Below are 18,175 nucleotides of genomic sequence, written 5' to 3' on the forward strand. Positions count from 1 at the left end.
CCTCTCTCTCTCCCTCCCTCCCTCCAACACCCTGTCTTTCTCTCTCCCTCCCCACCACCCCTTTTCTCCCACCCCCTGGGGTCTGCATGGAGGCCCCTGCTCCCTTCCTGCTAAGGATTCTGCTGCCTGTGGGAATCCATCCTGTCTGGCTGGCTGGCGTCTCTCAGGGCTGCTCCTGCCCAGATGCCGCAGCTTGTCAGGGATGCTCTTTCATTCCTTTATGCTGCGTGGGACAGGTGCGCTCAGAGACGGGACCCTGTCGCCAGTCTGGGGGAGCCCAGCCAGGCTCTCCCTCTCCCGGCCCCCTGCTCCAGCGAACCTTTCAACCTTCTTCCCATTCACCAATTCTCTCTTCAGCCCTGTCCACACAGGAGTTGGTTCTGACCACTTTTGTAGTGTTTTTTTTTTCCACCTAAATGATTGTATTTTTTACATCCAAGATTTGTAATTTTTAAAAATAGATGCCTGTTCATTTTACTTCTTAGACAGAAGCCAAATATATTTCCTAACATTTTATCCTTGCCTTCTCTGTGGATCCTGCACGGGTTTAAACATAGCCTAAGTGTACCTGTTAGCTTCTTATTTTTATCTCCTCTGAGATGACTCCACGGTCCGCTGGCCCTGTTGGTTTTCTGAGTCGTATTTCTTAGTGTGTTTATGCCACGTGAGCTTGGGGACATTGGTTTCTAGGTTTGTTGGGGACGGAGGGTTTTCTCTCTGTGGCTGTCAGCCTTGTGTTCTGGGCTCCCCTGTCCCCAGCTCTCCTTTCCTTGTCTCCCAGATTTCAGTGGCCTTGGCCCAGCCCCGCAGCCCCCAACCAGGACTGCGGCCTTTCCTGGCAGCTGCTGGGGTTGTCTTGTGCTCTGAGGTGCCTCGGGGGTCACGGCCGGTCAGCTGAGCAGGCCCAGGGTTCCAGACGGCACATGCTGGAGTCACCACAGCCGGCTCTACCCCTGCTCAGGCCAGGGTCCCCCAGGGATGGGCCTGTCCCTGGTCTGGATCCTGGGGGGCACTTTGCTTCTCTACTGGCCACCCCCAGAGCCACACAGCTCCAGGGTCAACCTGAACGTCCGGCCTTCCTCCACCTCACTTGTCAGGGGAGGCACTGATCTTATTTCTGAGACAGGGTTTTGCTCTGTTCCCCAGACTGGCGTGCAGTGATGCAATCACAGCTCACTGCAGCCTTGACCTCCTGGGCTCAAATGATCCTCCCGACTCAGCCTCCCCAGTGACTGGGACTACAGGCGTGTGCCACCACACTTGGCTAATTTTTGTATTTTTTGTAGAGACGGGGTCTCACCATGTTGCCCAGGCTGGTCTCGAACTCCTGACCTCAGGTGATCCGCCCGCCTCGGCCTCCCACAGCGCTGGGGTGACAGGTCTGAGCCACCGCACCCAGCCAGGGTATCATTTTTATGAATTATTTCACACATGCAGAAAAATACAAAAACAATGTACGAGGTACACACGTGCCCATGGCCTTGAACCCACAGACGTCGCCATTCCCAGTCCACCCTTCTCCCCGGCTGAAGCCTTCCCTCCCTCCCCTGCCCCAGTCTCCCCTGTTCTCTCTCTGGGCCACGTCGGGGGCTTCCAGGGCCCGGGAGGGGGCTCAAAGCTCCAGTGGGACTGGGCAGTGTCAGGCAGCTGGAGCCCCCAGACGCTGTGCCTCTAACCCACCCACGCCCCCCACTGCGGCTTCTCCCCCGCAGCCCCCATCCCCAGTCCCCCCTCCTTTGCCCTGTGCGACTCCTGGGGCTCCGTGTGGCTGCTCTGTGTGGTTTGTGTGTTTGCCTCTCTGCAGCCGCCCGGTGGGGAGGGGCGGTGTCTGCCTGGCTCTGTGCTGTGCCCCCACCTGGGTTTAGAGATGTCTGTCATTGCTGTGGGGGTGACGGTCCCTGCGCTGGCCTGGCGAGAGGCCCGGCGGCCGATGGGCAGGGTCCACCGCGGTGAAAGCCCCTCAAGCCTGCGGTGGCAGCACCCCATCCAGCCACTTCTTGGGTCAACCTAGCCAGGCGCCATTCATCCCAGGCGGGCAGGGGGCCATTCACCAGCCCCGTCCTTCTCCACTGCCACCTCTCCCTGTGTGTCCCGGGCGGTGCCGCCCGCTGGGCCTCGGCCCCTTACCTGGGAGACGAGGGCAGCAGCACGGCAGGGCAGGCTCCGAGGGGCTTTGGGGAGACGCAGGTGCTGGCCTCAGACTCCAGGACGCTGCAGCCAGGCCAGGCGCCATCTGGTTGCAGGGGCGGCCACAGGGCAGCCGTCGCCGTATTGACAGCAGCTGTCCGTCTGGGTTCCCGGGGCCACCTGCCCACTGCTCCTTCCTCTCCTGGCTTGTTTTCCAAACAATTTACTTAATGTGATTCCCGGCCGAGCTGAACATGACTAATCGTGTTTACCCGGTGATCCCGCGCCTCCCGGCAGGCGGGGCTGGGGCCGGGCTGAGGCCCCGAGGAAGGAATGCCTGCATGTGCCGGTTCAGGGACTCACCACCCTGGCGTCCTCCCTTCTTCTCTTGCAGAGCCCGACGTGCCCCCGGGCTGCCGCCATGGAACCCCTGTTCCCAGCTTCCACGCCCAGCTGGAACGCCTCCTCCCCGGGGGCTGCCTCCGGAGGTGGCGACAACAGGACGCTGGTGGGGCCGGCACCCTCGGCGGGGGCCCGGGCAATACTGGTGCCCGTGCTGTACCTGCTGGTGTGCGCAGCTGGGCTGGGCGGGAACACGCTGGTCATCTATGTGGTGCTGCGCTTCGCCAAGATGAAGACGGTCACCAACATCTACATCCTCAACCTAGCAGTGGCCGACGTCCTCTACATGCTGGGGCTGCCCTTCCTGGCCACGCAGAACGCCGCGTCCTTCTGGCCCTTCGGCCCCGTCCTGTGCCGCCTGGTCATGACGCTGGACGGTGTCAACCAGTTCACCAGTGTCTTCTGCCTGACGGTCATGAGTGTGGACCGCTACCTGGCCGTGGTGCATCCGCTGAGCTCCGCCCGCTGGCGCCGCCCACGTGTGGCCAAGCTGGCGAGCGCCGCGGCCTGGGCCCTGTCTCTGTGCATGTCGCTGCCGCTCCTGGTGTTCGCAGACGTGCAGGAGGGCGGCACCTGCAACGCCAGCTGGCCGGAGCCCGTGGGGCTGTGGGGTGCCGTCTTCATCATCTACACGGCCGTGCTGGGCTTCTTCGGGCCGCTGCTGGTCATCTGCCTGTGCTACCTGCTCATCGTGGTGAAGGTGAGGGCGGCGGGCGTGCGCGTGGGCTGCGTGCGGCGGCGCTCGGAGCGGAAGGTGACGCGCATGGTGTTGGTGGTGGTGCTGGTGTTCGCGGGATGCTGGCTGCCCTTCTTCACCGTCAACATCGTCAACCTGGCCGTGGCGCTGCCCCAGGAGCCCGCCTCCGCCGGCCTCTACTTCTTCGTGGTCATCCTCTCCTACGCCAACAGCTGCGCCAACCCCGTCCTCTACGGCTTCCTCTCTGACAACTTCCGCCAGAGCTTCCAGAAGGTTCTGTGCCTCCGCAAGGGCTCTGGCGCCAAGGACGCTGACGCCACGGAGCCGCGGCCAGATAGGAGCCGGCAGCAGCAGGAGGCCATGCCGCCCGCACACAGCGCCGAAGCCAATGGGCTTATGCAGACCAGCAAGCTGTGAGGGCCCCGGCGGGGGATGGGCGGCCCCGCGTCACCCCCAGGTGCACTGCAGTGACCCCCACCCGTGACCTGCCAGTCAGGATGCTGCCCGGCGGTGGTGTGAGGACAGAGCTGGCTGAGGCCAGGCTGGGGTGGACACAGGGCAGAAGGTGCCCCACAGTACCCCCACCCCCTCCAGCCATCTGCCACATGGCGGGGCTCCCGGGAGGTGGGGTCTCGGCCGTGCCTTGAAAGTGCTCGGGGCTGCCTCACCCTCCGTCCGGCCCCAGCCCATGCCGGCTTTCCCTCTGGGGAGCGACTTTTCCAGAAGGCCGGCCAGGCGAGAGGGTCTTCCTGACTGCAGGGACTGACCTGCCCGGCCCACCAGCTACTGTGCCCTCGGGTCAGCTCCGAGCCACCTGGTCCACGTCCGGGGCTGCTCTGCTAAATTTAAAGGCACCCGAAAGCGCTTGACGCAGGTCCCCCGGAGTCCCTGGCCGCGGCCCCAGTGCCTCGCTTGCCCTGCACTGTGTGGACTCTGGGGACGCGGCTGTAAGGGGAGTGTGGCTGGGCAGCCACCGGTCAGCCAGGGTCACGCCCGTCCTGGGGGCCCCACCCTGCTGCCCGACACCCCCCACAGGACTCTGCGGGTGGCAGTTGCTGTCTCAGAGAGGGGAGCAGGGGGGCTTGGGAGTTTGCCCAGCCAGGGGCGAGGTGGGGAGGCGGCCGGTGCAGAGGAGAGCCGGGGGCTGAGGCTGGGGTGGAGGCTCCGGTCCTCCAGGCTTCTGGGGGTGCAGGTGGTTGTGCTGTGCTGGGATTGGCTCTGTCTGGAGGGGTCCAGTGCAGGTTGTGTCTGGGGGCACTAGGGAGAAGGGCTCCTGCTGGAGGAGGACCTGAGAGTCTCGGGGGCTCTTGAGGGAGGGTGGTGAGGACGGGGAACCTGCAGCAGTCTCTTCTACTTTGGGACAGGGACTCCGGCCTGGGAGAGGGAACGGGGACAGGAGCAGATGACAGTCATCCAGGCGCAGTGGGGAGCTGCTCCCCAGGCCACAGCAGATAGCACTGCTGAGAGATGGCGGACGCGTGGGTGACACAAATGGCAGGCCTCGTGAATCCCGCCGCCCCCCACTTAGAATTGTTCCACCTCCCCCACCCCAAACGCCAGCTTCTCTTGGCGCCCCAGGCCCAGAATGTGGGCCCAGAGAGACTTGCTGGGGTCTCTGGGGCACCTTGGCCTCACTCTGAGGCTGGAAGAAGGACCAGGGTGCGGCATCACTCGGCCCCAGGGACCCCACTGCCCTGCCCAGCACTGGCCCCGACCCGCGCTCCCGCCGTCTGCTCAGAGCAGGACCTCGTCCTCCCGGAGGGTGCAGGGTGCGGCTGAGTGGGCACAGATCCTGGCTGGAGAAAGGCCCAGGCGGAGGCCAGGCCTGGGAAACATCTGAGCGATGAGGACACGCGTGTTTGACAACTGCTCCCCTGAATAAACACGAGGATACATGTTTGATCCTTTCCTGAGCAAATATTGTCCCTGGAGCCGAACGCAGCCAGCACAGACCAGAGCGAGTGGAGCCTGGGGTCCCCCGAGGCCCAACACAGGGCCCAGCCCCCGGCCCCAGCCCCGCTGAGCCAGACAAGGCCGGGCTGGGAGCAGCCAAATGCCCAGCAGGAAGCGGGAGGCGTGGAATTAGTGAAGAGGGTGAAAAGTGACGGAGGCTGCCTGGGGTCTTAGGCTGGAGCTGCCCCTCACGGCTTCTCGACAGCTCTGGGCGGGGCAGGGTGGGCTTCTGCAGGGGGTCCACAAAGCTCTGCCTCCTGAGTCACCAAAGAGGGGTGCAGCCAGGGTGCACTGGGGGAAACCGAGGCCCATTCACACCGCAGCACTCCCCCCTGACCTGCCTCTCCAGGGATTTGGGTGCCATGTTCATCGGCTCAGAAGGCTTTGGGGACTGAGCAGATGGCTCGGAAATCCCTGCCGAGATCAATTTCTCCAATTGATTTGATGCCGGGCGCTCTCCCCACAGGGCCGGCAGCTACGCGGGGCTGACAGAGGCGCCAGAGCCCTCACTCCTGAGTGAAGATGCCCTTGATCCCCAGCCCATTTGGCCCGGCCGGCAAGCCTTGAGCCACCCTGCTCCCCGCCTCCTCCAGCCTGAAGCCCCCAGGACCCCAGTTCCTGTCCATCCCAGGACCCAGCCTCATGGCCCTGCTGAGCTCCCCAGTCTCGTCCCAGCCACACCCAGCCTATGTCTGTGCCTTCGGTCACAGCCTTGTCCCTGTCAGGTGCACACCCTCCCCACAAACTAAACCTGCCGTGCACAGCCTTCTCTTCCCGGACCCCAGGACCCCGCTACGCTGACCCTCTGGGGACAGTGGGCTCGTGATGGCGGCCCCACAGCTGGGCCTGGGACTTACTGACCCTGACTGCCTGGGCTGGCTGAGCCCTGAACACGTGTCTCCATTGGACAAACACATCTGCAGGACACCAGCACGGGGCTGGGTCGAGGGATCAAGGTTGAGCTGGAACAGTATTCCAGGCAGAGGGAACAGCCTATGGGAAGGCTCAGAGGCAAAGGGGCACAGGGGGGTTAGCTGTGGGGGTCAAGTCAGAGAGAGGAGCAGATTCAGGTCCCCCAAGTTCTGCCCCACGCTGCCCCAGGGAAGGACGCAGCTGCACTCACTCCAGCTTGAGAGAGGAGACTGGATGAGAGGCGGGAAGAGGCACACGCAGGGAGTGTGTGGAGGCTGTGAGTCGTCCAGTAGAACACACAGCGGCCTGGCCCAGGGCCGAGGCCCCAGGGGTGCTCACAAGGCAGAGGCAGCCCCTGGCCAGGCCCGGAGAAGGGAGCAGTGGCAACTGGCTGGTTCCAGCTTGGAGCATGTGGGAGGACGAGACCTCGGGGTCTGATGGCCTCAGTGGGCTGAGAGGGCTGAGATGTCTGGGGAGGTCCCAGACAGCCCATGGACCAGGCTGGACAGAGCCGGGGGAAGGGGACAAAGCCTGGATGCCCCCAGGGCACCAGCATGAAAGGCCCATTGGGGTCAGGTGAGGGTCTGGAAGGAGCAGGGGCCCTGGGCCCGTACCTCCTCACCTGCTGGGGCAGTGGGGGCCTGTGGTGGCAGGGGCCGCAGAGCCGAGACCCCTTGCAGGCCACCCGAGAGCCTGGTGGGGGGCATGGCGCAGAGCAAACATCCTGGGCGGGGTGGCTTCCCGGCCTGTGCACATCACTGGGTTTTATTGGCTCTGGGCTCCAGCGACTCCAGTGACCTCTCTCAGGAAACATGCCCGGGGCAGGACGAGGAGGGCGGGAGGGATCTGTTCGCCTGGCAGAGCGGGTGTGGGGAAGGCACAGTGAGGGAAACAGCGGCAGGCAGACCCTCGTCCCAGCCCACCCCCATCAGTAGGGGCGCCCTGGGGCAGGACATGGGGGTCTGTGGAGGGACCTGGAAGGCCTCCTGGGGAGGGAAGGGGGCAGAGGTGACCGTCAGCCATGTGGGGCCCCCAGAAGCAGCCACTGGCCCAGAGCCCTGGGGAAGCCGTTTCCTCCCACCAGATGAGACCCTGAGAGAGTGGGTGGGGTGGGATGGGGAGTGGGACCAGCCGTGGGATCTCGGGGAGGCTGGCTAGGGGAAGGCTGCGCCTAGGACGGACCCCTCTGCCCATCCAAGGCCAGGTATTAGCAGCATGAGCAACCCCATGGGTGCAGCAGAGGCTGGCGCTGGCCACACTGCCCCATGGAGACCTGCAGCCACCTCAGGCTCTGCAGTCCCATGGGTAGCAGGAGCTGCCCAGGGCCCCTGGCAGGCTGTTAGGTGGAGTCAACCTCCTGGGTTCATTCTCCTCTGTCCCCACCCCGTCTTGGCCACAGCAGCCCCTGCCTCTGGCTACGTCTCCCTCCTTACTCCTAACCCCACGTCCACTTCCAGCCCCATTTTATCCCAAACACAAATCTATTCATGTTCCTCTATTGCTCACGGGCCCTCTGTGGTTCCCACTCCTTACCCCATGCTTCCCAGCGCCCTGTCCCTGTCCTGGGAAATGGGCGTCATCACATAGTGTGGCTTGAGGAGGGCTCACGAGGACACCATCGGGGCCAGGTGCAGTGGTTCACGCCTATAATCCCAGCAACTGCTGAGGCTGAGGCGGGCAGATAGCTTGAGCTCAAGGGTTTGAGGTCAGCCTGGGCAACATAGTAAGACCCCATCTCTACACAATCTACAAAAATTAGCTAGTGGTGGAGGTGCATGCCTGTCATCTCAGGTACTGCCTGAGGCAGGAGGATTGCCTGAGCCTGGGAGGCGGAGGCTTCAGTGAGCTCTGATCGTGCCATTGCACTGCAGCAAGACCCTGTCTCAAAGAAAAAAAAGGCCCTTTGTGAAGTAAGGGGGTGCAGTGCCCCGGCTGACACCTTGCCTTTATCAGCCTCAAGGTGCAAGGTTTGGGGCAGGGTCATCAGAACCCGGAGATGAAATGGCTGGGAGAGGAGAGGTTACCTGTGGAGCAGAGACAGGGCCTGCTGTGCTCCCCAGTTCTCCCTCCCGGGGCCCGCTGGGCTCCCCGGTTCTCCCTCCCGGGGCCCGCTGGGCTCCCCGGTTCTCCCTCCCGGGGCCCGCTGGGCTCCCCGGTTCTCCCTCCCGGCCCGCTGGGCTCCCCGGTTCTCCCTCCCGGGGCCCGCTGGGCTCCCCGGTTCTCCCTCCCGGGGCCCGCTGGGCTCCCCTGTTCTCCCTCCCTGGGCCCGCTGGGCTCCCCGGTTCTCCCTCCCGGGGCCCGCTGGGCTCCCCAGTGGCCAAACGCAACTGGAAGCTGTTGGCTTCTGTTTATAGTGGTCAGCAACTCACGGAGAGCAGTGGGAAGGGCGAGATGGGGCCGTCAAACAAGAGACACTGGCCCATCCACCTCAGTCCCTGTTCTGATGTTCATTGCACCAGAGAGAGTGGCTGGAGAGTGAGGGGATGTCCAGGAGCTGCCTTTGTCCCGGTCGGTGCTCCTGCCTCTCACCCCACTCTGGTGCCCAGGTCCTGCCTGTGGGTGCCTCCCTCCATGGGGGCTTGGAGCTTCAGGAAGGCAGTGCTGGCCAAGCCTGTGCCCTCAGACACCTGGCCTCTCCCTCTTAACTCTGCCCCCGGGAACCACTGTGGGGGCAGTTCCCTAGAGCGAGTCAGGGACTCCATGGCTGCCGGTGCAGTGGGGAGAGGTTCACAGGAGAGGGAGGTCTGGCTGCTGTTCCTGCCCACCTCGCTATGGCTTTGCCCAGCTCTCTGTACACTGGGTCTGCCTTCTGTGGTCCCCTGCCAGGCCCTGCGCATGTGTTTCCTGAGGGACATGGACCAGGCAGCTTGGAGATGCCTGTGAGCCACACGAGAATATCTAGACACTGGCACTCGCGATGATGTGAATCCATGACGATTTTTCATTCCTTCCTGTATCTTCCAAATTCTCTATGTCCTCTCAAGTTTTCCTCCTCCATCTGTGCAAGACCCTTGCAGGGCAGGAAGGCTGTCCTTTGCTGTCCTTGGGACAGCCCTTCCTAGGGTCCCATGTTTTAATTTCAGGATTGACACAAAGCAGAAAGTTTTACTTTCATGAAGTCCAACCTGTCATGTATCTCTTTGGAAAATTCTTCCGCTTTTTATCAGTGGGAGGTTTTTTCCCATTCACAGATTAGCCAAATATCCCCATGTATTCTTTTAATATTTTGGTAAAATACGTATAACAGAATTTTACCACCATAGCCATTTTTGTGTGTGGTCCTGTGGCATTAAGGACAGTTACATTGTGGTGCAACCATCATCCCCATTTATCTCCAGAACTCTTTTCAGAATCACAAACTGAAACTCTGTCCTCATTAAACGACTCCCGGTTCCCACCCCCCAGCCCCGGCACCCCCCTCTTCTACCTTCTGTCTCTGTGAATTTGAGTCCTCTAGGTGCCTCATGCAAGTGGAATCAGACAGCATTTGTCCTTTAGTGACTGATTTATTTCACTCAGTGCACTGTCTTTGAGGCTCATCCACAGAGCATGTGCCAGAATTTCCTTCCTGTTTGAGGCTGACCCCTGTCCCTTTGCATGGATGGACCACATTTGGTTTTTCCATTTGTCATCAATGGACACCTGGGCTGTGTCCACAGTCTGAGTACACTCCTGCTGCTGTCGTAGAATACCCCACCTCTTAGTGCCGTCACAGTGAGCATCAGCCTTAGCATAGGAGTTTTGGGGACACATTCCGACCACAGCACCTACCTTCTGGCTACAGTGAGTAATGCTGCTGTGAACATAGGTGTACATCTCACAGTCCCACATGGGTTTTGTTGGTGGTGGTTGTATGAGTGTGTGTGTGTGTGTGTGTGTGTGTGTGGCAGGATCTCGCTCTGTTGCCCAGGCTGGAGTGCAATGGTGCGATCTCGGCTCACTGCAACCTCTGCCTCCCGGGTTCAAGTGATTCTCCTGCCTCAGCCTCCCAAGTAGCTGGGATTACAGGCTCCCACCACCACACCTGGCTAATTTTTGTATTTTTGGTAGAGACAGGGTTTCGCCATATTGGCCAGGCTGGTCTTGAACTCCTGACCTCAGGTGATCTGCCAGCCTCGGCCTCTGAAAATGCTAGGACTACAGGCGTGAGCCACTGCACCTGGCCTACCCCACCTCTTAATACCATCACAGTGACCATCAGCTTCAGCACAGGAATTCTGGGGGCACATTCTGACCACAGCAGCTACCTTCTGGCTACAGTAATTCTCTTGTGAACATGGGAGTACATCCCACAGTCCCACATGGCTTTTGGTGGTGGTTTTGTATGTGTGCGTGGGTGGGGGGCAGAATCTCGCTCTGTCACCCAGGCTGGAGTGCAGTGGCGTGATCTCAGCTCATGGCAACCTCTGCCTCTCATGTTCAGGCAATTCTCCTGCCTCAGAGGTTGTAATCCCCAGTAGCTGGGATTATAGGCGCCCACCACCACACCCAGCTAATTTTTGTATTTTTAGTAGAGACGGGGTTTCACTCTGTTGGCCAGGCTGGTCTCGAACTCCCGATCTCAAGTGATCCACCTACCTTGGCCTCCCAAAGTGCTGGGATGACAGGCGTGAGCCACCACGTCCAGCTGGTCCCACATGTTTCTAAACATTGTATGGCTGAAAATTCTCTCATTTAACTGAAATTTGTCTTATCACATTACATGAATTTTTTCTCTTTTTTTGAGACGGAATTTTGCTCTTGTTGCCCAGGCTGGAGTGCAATGGTGCAATCTTGGCTCACCGCAACCTCTGCCTCCCGGGTTCAGGCAATTCTCCTGTCTCGGCCTCCCGAGTAGCTGGGATTAGAGACATGCGCCACCACGCCCGGCTAATTTTGTATTTTTGTAGTACAGACGAGGTTTCTCCATTTGGTCAGGCTGGTCTCGAACTCCCGACCTCAGGTGATCGGCCTGCCTCAGTCTCACAAAGTGCTGGGATTACAGGCGACATGAATTTCAAATGAAAAATACCCCTCCTTGTGGCTCCCTCTGCCTTCCTGGTCTGTTTCCTGGTATATGAGGTGCCCTCTTGTTCTTCAGGGGTGAGGAGCTCTGGCAGTCCCGTCTGCTTGGTAGCCACTGTGTTATGGTATCGAACAGGGAAAGTGTCCACCCAACATTGAGCTGAGTTTAAATTGTTTAGAATTCTATCCATTCTTCCAGGTTCTCGTCAACATTGCTTTCACAAAATTTTAAAAAATGGAATTTGGGCCAGCATGGTGGCTCATGCCTACAATCCCAGCACTTTGGGAGCCCGAGGGTGGAGGATCAGTTGAGCCCAGGAGTTTAAGACCAGCTTGGGCAACATGGCGAAACCCCATCCCTACAAAAAAAAAAAAAATTAAAAATTAGTCGAGTGTGGTGACACGCGCCTGCAGTCCCAGCGACTTGAGAGGCTGGGGTGGGAGGACAGCTTGAGCCTGGGAGTTCAAAGCTACAATGAGTGACTGCGTCACCGCACATCACCCTGGGTGACAGAACAAGACCTTGTCTCAAAAAAAAAAAAAGGAATTTTTACAGAAATGTTCATAGTAGCATTATCTATAATCCATAATAGCCAAAAAGTAGAAATGACCCAGGTGTCCATCAACCAACAATGGACAAATAAATGTGGTCCATTCACAGGACAGAATATTACTTGTGTGATTCCATTTCCATGAAAAGCCCACAACAGGGCCGTTCACAGACACAGAGAGGAACAGTGGCTGCCAGGGCGTGGACGGGGCAGTGGGGAGTGACTGCTGAGGGGTGTACATTTCTTTCGGGGGGACGGAACCATCTGGGAACCAGACAGAGGTGACGGCTGAATGTGTCGTGCCATGCAACTGTTCACTCTCAAATGCTCAATTCTATGTAGTATGAATTTCACCTAAACATTTAAAATTGGATTTTTACTGGAATTCCACTAAACGGATAAAGTCACATGGGATAAGCTGCCTCCCAGCCCAGTGCTCGCCCGGAATGTCACAGGGATGGCCCCGCGGAAAGCCGTGCTCCCCAGTCCCTTCCTGTGCGGTTGACTCATGATCAAAGCTGGCGCGGGCCGACCACGGGGGTGCCCGGTGTGTCTGGCCTCTGCCAAGCTTCCCTCTTTCTGCTCCCACCCGGCGCTGGCCGCGTCCCTCAGGCGATTATCACAGGCAGAGAATCGTGACTTATGTTGTCTCACTTTCAGTGCTCAGTCATTGTTTTTTAAACAAATAAGCCTGGAAGGTTGGCGGGATGCAGGTCCTGCTGTCTGAGGCTCTCGCAGGCGTCTCCCCACCCCGGCTCTCCCAGAACCCCGGTCGCCACTGGCGTTCATTAGACACCCCCGCCAGCTTCCAAGAGACCTGGCACCCCTGCCCGCCTCACCCTGCTCAGGCTTCTTAACATCAGCGGCTGCAACTGCCCACAGGCCATGGCGACGCCTGTGCTGGGAGGTCCAGCCTGTCCCTCGGAATGGGTGCCTGGCCTCGGGCCTGCTGTGGTCACGTCAGGTTCTTGGCTGGATCTGGTGACGGGCACCTTCTGGGCTCCCTGGTGCAGGGGCCAGCGTCTTCCCGAGACTCTCTTCCTCAGGACCACCTGCCACCCCAGCAGCACAGGTTCTCTGGAATCACAGAGGCTGGAGACCCCGGGGCAGCTGGGCCAGGGCCAGGGAAGGGAACGGTTGTCTGGGATTCTGGAGGGCTTCCCTGGCGCAGAACAGGCAGCCTGCGAGAGTAGATGTCCTCCCCGGCCCTGGGGTGGTCCGGACCCTTGGCTCCCATCTCCCAGCCAGCCCTGCTCTCTCACTGGGGCCAAGAACCTCTGCATGGCCAGCCAGGACCCCCACCCCCAGCAGCCCATACCCCCCACCTCTGGTTCTTCAAGCACCTGCCACACTTGACCCCAACAAGCTCCTCCTGGGGATCCCCCCCGGCAGGAATCCCTGGAGCTGTGCAGCCGACACCCAGGGCTCGGCCCCAGTCCTCCGGGACACCCAGGGCTCGGCCCCAGCCCTCCGGGACACCCAGGGCTCGGCCCCAGTCCTCCCGGGTCTGGACACCCAGGGCTCGGGTCTGGGCAGTACCCACTTTGGACCTGCAAGCCCAGGGCCCCTCACAGCTGCTCCGGGGTCCCTGACAGAGGCCTTTGCACCCCTGCTGCTACACGGGACCCGAGGCCACAGGCAGAGCTGGCAGGGACACGGGCTCTGTGTGGGGTGGGTGGGACGTGGCTGCAGCCCGGCTCTGCCCGCATGGCACTGGGTGTCCTCACTTGGGAAGGGGCTGAGTGAGCACAAGGCTCTGCCGGCTCCCCGGAGTGCTGACCAGGCGCTCTGCTGCTGCAGCCAAGACCAGGCTGTGGGCTTCTCTCCTGGCCCCTCAGCAAGTGGGGTAGGGCTGGGGGTGTCCAGGTCGGGGTGGGAGGCCTGAGGTCTGCCAATCTTCCCTCAGCCTGCCCCCTCCTGTTCGGGCACCTTTATCTCTAAGGCGGAAACCTCTGTGCCAAGGCCCCATGAGTGCCTGGAGATGGCTCCGACCCCTGCCGGTTGCCAGGCGCCCTGGGTGTGTCCTGCTATTCCAGCCAGGAGGGGACTCAGGCTCGGGGCCAAAGTGCAGCCTAAGGCACCGCCCACCTCAGTGTGGGGCGAAGGAGAGGGAAGGTTCCCAGACCAGCTCCAGTGCCAGTGCCCCCCTGTCTAGCAGGGCCAGAGTTCACCAGCCCCGGCCGCCGGCCCCAGTGCCCCCGTCCGTGGTTGTCACCACACCCAGGAGCCCTGCTACCACCCCCCACAGACACACAAGGTGGGACTTGAGTACGGGGCCACTTGGGGGTGCTGCGGGGCAGCCTGGCCCCAGCGACAGCCTCAGGGAAAAAGGTGGATGCCGGGGGACTCGGGAGGCAGCAGGCTTGGGCAGTGTGTGGGTGGCTCGGCCAAGACAGAGCCCATCTCCCTGCAGAGGGGCCATGTGTGCACAGCAAATGGGAGTCCCCGTAGATGCCCCTCCTCCTGTCCTGCGCTGTTGAGGGCCACGCTTGGTCCCCCACCTGCCTGGGGAGTGGCTCCCAGCACACACACACGTGGGTTCTGCAGACTCTGGCCGGGCCTCGGTGCATCCCTCCCGACGGCAGGGCACCCTCTGTCCCAGGACAGCAGTGAGGCGAGGTGGAGAGGCGGGCGCCAGCTGGGGCTCCCAGGGTCCCCACAGGCAGACATCTGTCCTTAAGGAGAGGATGGCATTTCCCGAGGGTGGGCCTGGAAGGTCCAGAGTCTTCACACTAAAACGGCGGCTGTAGTGGGAGACGGCCCCCACCCCCATCTCCTGCCACCCTCGGCCCTCCTCCCCCGGTTCCTCCACCCGACCCCCACTGCTGGTTGCCCCCAGGCCTGGTCCAGTGGCGGGTAGTGGGGACGACTGAGCAGTCACAGGCTGGGGCGCCGCGGCGACAGGGAGGGTCACTGTTCTCGGCTGCTTCCTCCCAGCCAGTGTGTGCCGCCAGATGGACAGACAAGGTCCCCCTGCCCTAGGGGCTGCAGCCCCTGCCCTCCTACCTCTCTCCTCAGCCGGCCCCACCCTGCAGGGTGTACCCTGATGTGGGGGACTGTCCCCTCACAGACCCTCCCGGGGCAGGCTGTGGACCTAGCTGCTCAGAAATTGGTCAAGACTAGTGGGGGCCCCTATGGGGAGGGCGTGGGGGCAGGGAAGGTCCTGAAGAGGGGGACGGGCGAGCTGGGCACTCCATGGGTCTGGACGTCCCAGGGTGGACAAAGATCAAGGGGCCGTGGGGGCACCTGGGACCCTGCATCTGTTCCGACCCCCACGAGCCCACTCTTGGTGCCTCTGTGGGGGCTCTCCTGCCCCCACCTGGGGATGCTTTATGGACGGTCTTGTGAGGGTTCCAGGCAGCATGGCTGAGCCCGATGACTCCTGACGCTGCTGCTGCCAAGCCCCAGTGGCCACGCCGCCACAGATATCACACCAAGGAGGAGGAGGTAGTGGGTGGACGGCCGGGCTAGAGGGGCTAGGAAGAGGGGGAGGGAGGCCCAGGCCGGGTTGAGGTGGTTCCAGAGACAAGTGAGCACGTGGCCGGGAGAGCTTCCGGGAGCGGCCGCAGCTGTTCCAGCTGCTGAGGGTAACGGAGGCTTCCAGTGACCATAGCTGGGCCAGACTCTTGCCTGGAGGGACCGACCCACCCACACTCCCAAACAGGGCCCTCTCTGCCCCCACAACTGCAGCCAGGCCATGTGGACCCGACTTTCATCCCTGTCTAAGCATGAGGCGACTCCGTGGGGGTCTGAGGTTCCCCCCAGCTCTGGTGCCCATCAGGGTCCAATCTTCCTCCAGCCCCCACCCATTCAGACAGACTGGGGACCTGTGAGCCCCCAAAACGGGCCCCCCTGCGCTCAGCCACATGTTTCCCGCCAAGGACAAGCCTCTGCCAGGCCAGCCCCACCCGCCCAGCCACTGTGAGTGCTGAGTGCCCCTAACACTGCCTGGAAGTTACCGTCTTCCTCCGACGCTTTTGGCCTCCCCCGGGTCCAGCCACACCTGTCAGGTGCTTGGCAAATACCCAAAGTCGAATGAATATCTCCACAGCAGGGGTGTCTGGCACAGCTTTTATAAGCAGAATGGCCCCTCGGCCGTGAGGGCGAGTACCTGGGTGAGCAACCGGGCTCCCAACATCCCGTGTGGAGGCACCTGGCTGGCTCCACCACCCGGCCCCACCCACCGCACACTCAGCACCACAGGCCTCCGTCCACGTGGCTTCCTGTGTGCCAGCCCCTATGAGGGCAGGTGCGGGTCAGACTTGCTCCCACCACACCCAGCACTCCACATAGCCCAGTCCCTGCACACAGTCGGCGCTCAACCAATCCCTGCACACAGTCGGCGCTCAACCAATCCCTGCACACAGTCGGCACTCAATCACTGCACAGTCGGGGCTCAACCAATCACTGTACACAGTCGGCGCTCAATCACTGCACAGTCGGCGCTCAACCAATCCCTGCACACAGTCGGTGCTCAATTGTCAATCCCTGCACACAGTGGGCGCTCAATCAATCCCTGCACACAGTGGGCGCTCAACCAATCCCTGCACACAGTGGGTGCTCAATCAATCCCTGCACACAGTCGGCGCTCAACCAATCCCTGCACACAGTCGGCGCTCAACCAATCCCTGCACACAGTCGGCACTCAACCAATCACAGCACACAGTGGGCGCTCAACCTGCACACAGTGGGCGCTCAACCAATCCCTGCACACAGTGGGTGCTCAATCAATCCCTGCACACAGTGGGCGCTCAATCAATCCCTGCACACAGTCGGCGCTGAAGCTCTGCTGCCCCCCAACCCCCAGCACACAGGCTGCGGGGCTCAGCTGCGGGCCCCTCTCCTGGCTACAGCTCGGCGGCCGGCTTGACCAGGTGGCCACTGAAGGTGATGTAGAGGTCTCCGCGCTCGCCGTAGATGGCGTTGTCCTGCTCGCGCTGGAACATGCGCACCCAGACGGCGTCGCCCGCGGCCAGCAGCAGCATCAGGCTCTGGGCCTGCATGACGCTGCGCTCGCTGGGCTGCGCGTAGAGCACGGCCGTGGGCCGCCGGTTCAGCATGATGTGCAGGTAGGTCTCCTTGTAGTTCCAGGTGTGCACGTTGAGGCTGAGGAAGTAGACCCCGGGCACCGTGCAGAGGAAGCGACCTGCGGCCAGGTCGAAGGCGCCGTCCAGGTTCACCAGCTCCGTGTCGAAGGGCACCGCCTGGAAGTCGTCGGAGCTGTGCAGGCCCTCCCGCCGGCCCACGGAGAAGGCCGCGTAGGCGCGCTGGCACGGGGCTCCCGGCGGCCCCACCTGCCCCTTCTGGCCTTTCCGGCCCTGCAGGCCCCGGGCGCCCGGCGGCCCCTCCTTCCCGCTCCTGCCCGCACGACCTCGGACGCCGGCCTCGCCCTTCTCACCTGCGGGGAACAAGCGGAAGCCGCGGGTCGGGCCGGGCTGGGCAGGCCTCCCCGATTCCAGGTACCCAGGCTGGGGCTCAAGGGTCACTGTAAGAACACAGTCTTTGCAAGTGACAGCCCCTGTCCCAGCCTCCGTGTCCACTTCTGTAAGATGGGGTGAAGCCATTCTCCACAGGTATGGCTGGACCAAGGCCTGTGACAAGGCCGTCCCCACTGGGACGGTGGGGACATGGGTGGTCAGGGCCAGCTACGGTCTGGGTTGGGTGTTAAAGAATGAGAAGGCTGGGAAGTTCCTACCCAAGTCTAACCTTAGTACGGCCTGCTGTCCAGCCTTCGGGACAGCGCAGCCTTGTCAAGGGGTCTCAGAGCAAGCAGGCCGCCCAGTCTCCCTTCCCAAGGGGCTGCTACTTTGGGGATCTCAGGAACCCTCGTCCCTCCCCAGGGTCCTCTCACCCCACTTTGGATCGTGGGCCCCTTCCCAAGCCAGGCTTCTTCTTGCTTGAGGGGGGAGCCCAGGGGTCCCTGGGCAGGGAGTGCTGCCAGGACAGAGACTGGGGCTCAGCGTCCCCTCCCGCCCTCCTCCCGAGCCCCACGTCCCCTTCCACTCCCTGTGGACTCGGGTCCTGGTGGGGGAGCATGCAGGCGGCACCCACGGGCCTCACCTTTGAGGATTTCGATGTCTATGGTGGGCCGCACACGAGGCAGGCTCCTCCACGGGTCCCCGTCACTCACCCGGGCATAGGGTCCGGGGGGCCAGGCCGGGCGGCAGCAGTGCACACAGGGCCTCCTGGGCAGCCCAGGCCAGGCCCCCGCGGGCAGCAGCAGTGCCAGGAGCAGCAGGGTGGGAGCTGCCATCTCGGCCAGGGCTGGGGGAGAGGGAAGAGGGGAGGGACTTAGAAGGAGGTGCCCCAGCTGGAGCCCCCAGACACTACGGCGGCCCAGCCCCACCCTGCCCCCATTGGGAATACAGCTGGTGGAGGCGGGAGCTTCTGCCTGGACACGGACGGTCCTGGCCCAGTGGGTGAGGCCAAGGCTGGGGCTCAGGGGCTGCCGCACTCTGGGCTGCACCAGGCCCCCTGCACATCTGGAGTCGGGGAGTCCTGGTCCCCAAACCTGAGGCCCCCACACCCA

At 62.0% G+C, this 18,175-nt stretch overlaps 2 protein-coding genes across 2 annotated transcripts; one reads left to right on the forward strand and one right to left on the reverse strand.

Moving 5' to 3' along the window:
- The first annotated feature begins 2,466 nt into the window (after window positions 1-2,466).
- SSTR5 (somatostatin receptor 5) lies at window positions 2,467-5,120 on the forward strand. The gene has a single exon (XM_011966915.1). It carries the CDS (start codon window positions 2,549-2,551, stop codon window positions 3,641-3,643), a length of 1,095 nt encoding a protein of 364 aa, XP_011822305.1. The 5' UTR covers window positions 2,467-2,548; the 3' UTR covers window positions 3,644-5,120.
- An 11,373-nt stretch (window positions 5,121-16,493) lies between these two features.
- On the reverse strand, window positions 16,494-17,899 carry C1QTNF8 (C1q and tumor necrosis factor related protein 8). The gene is made up of 2 exons (XM_011966916.1): window positions 17,707-17,899; window positions 16,494-17,044 (listed from the first exon to the last, which is right to left on the reverse strand). Exons 1-2 carry the CDS (start codon window positions 17,897-17,899, stop codon window positions 16,494-16,496), a joined length of 744 nt encoding a protein of 247 aa, XP_011822306.1.
- Between the last annotated feature and the right edge of the window lie 276 nt (window positions 17,900-18,175).

The sequence above is a fragment of the Mandrillus leucophaeus genome, unplaced genomic scaffold (assembly GCF_000951045.1).
Source record: "Mandrillus leucophaeus isolate KB7577 unplaced genomic scaffold, Mleu.le_1.0 Scaffold78, whole genome shotgun sequence".
NCBI classification, from domain to species: Eukaryota; Metazoa; Chordata; class Mammalia; order Primates; family Cercopithecidae; genus Mandrillus; species Mandrillus leucophaeus.

Excerpts from the sequence above, each read along its gene's own strand:
- SSTR5 (XM_011966915.1), top strand. The coding sequence starts at position 2,549 with ATGGAACCCCTGTTCCCAGCTTCCACGCCCAGCTGGAACGCCTCCTCC.
- C1QTNF8 (XM_011966916.1), bottom strand. The coding sequence starts at position 17,899 with ATGGCAGCTCCCACCCTGCTGCTCCTGGCACTGCTGCTGCCCGCGGGG. Across the intron at positions 17,045-17,706 it reads AGACATCGAAATCCTCAAAG|GTGAGAAGGGCGAGGCCGGC; the intron begins GTGAGGCCCGTG and ends TGTTCCCCGCAG.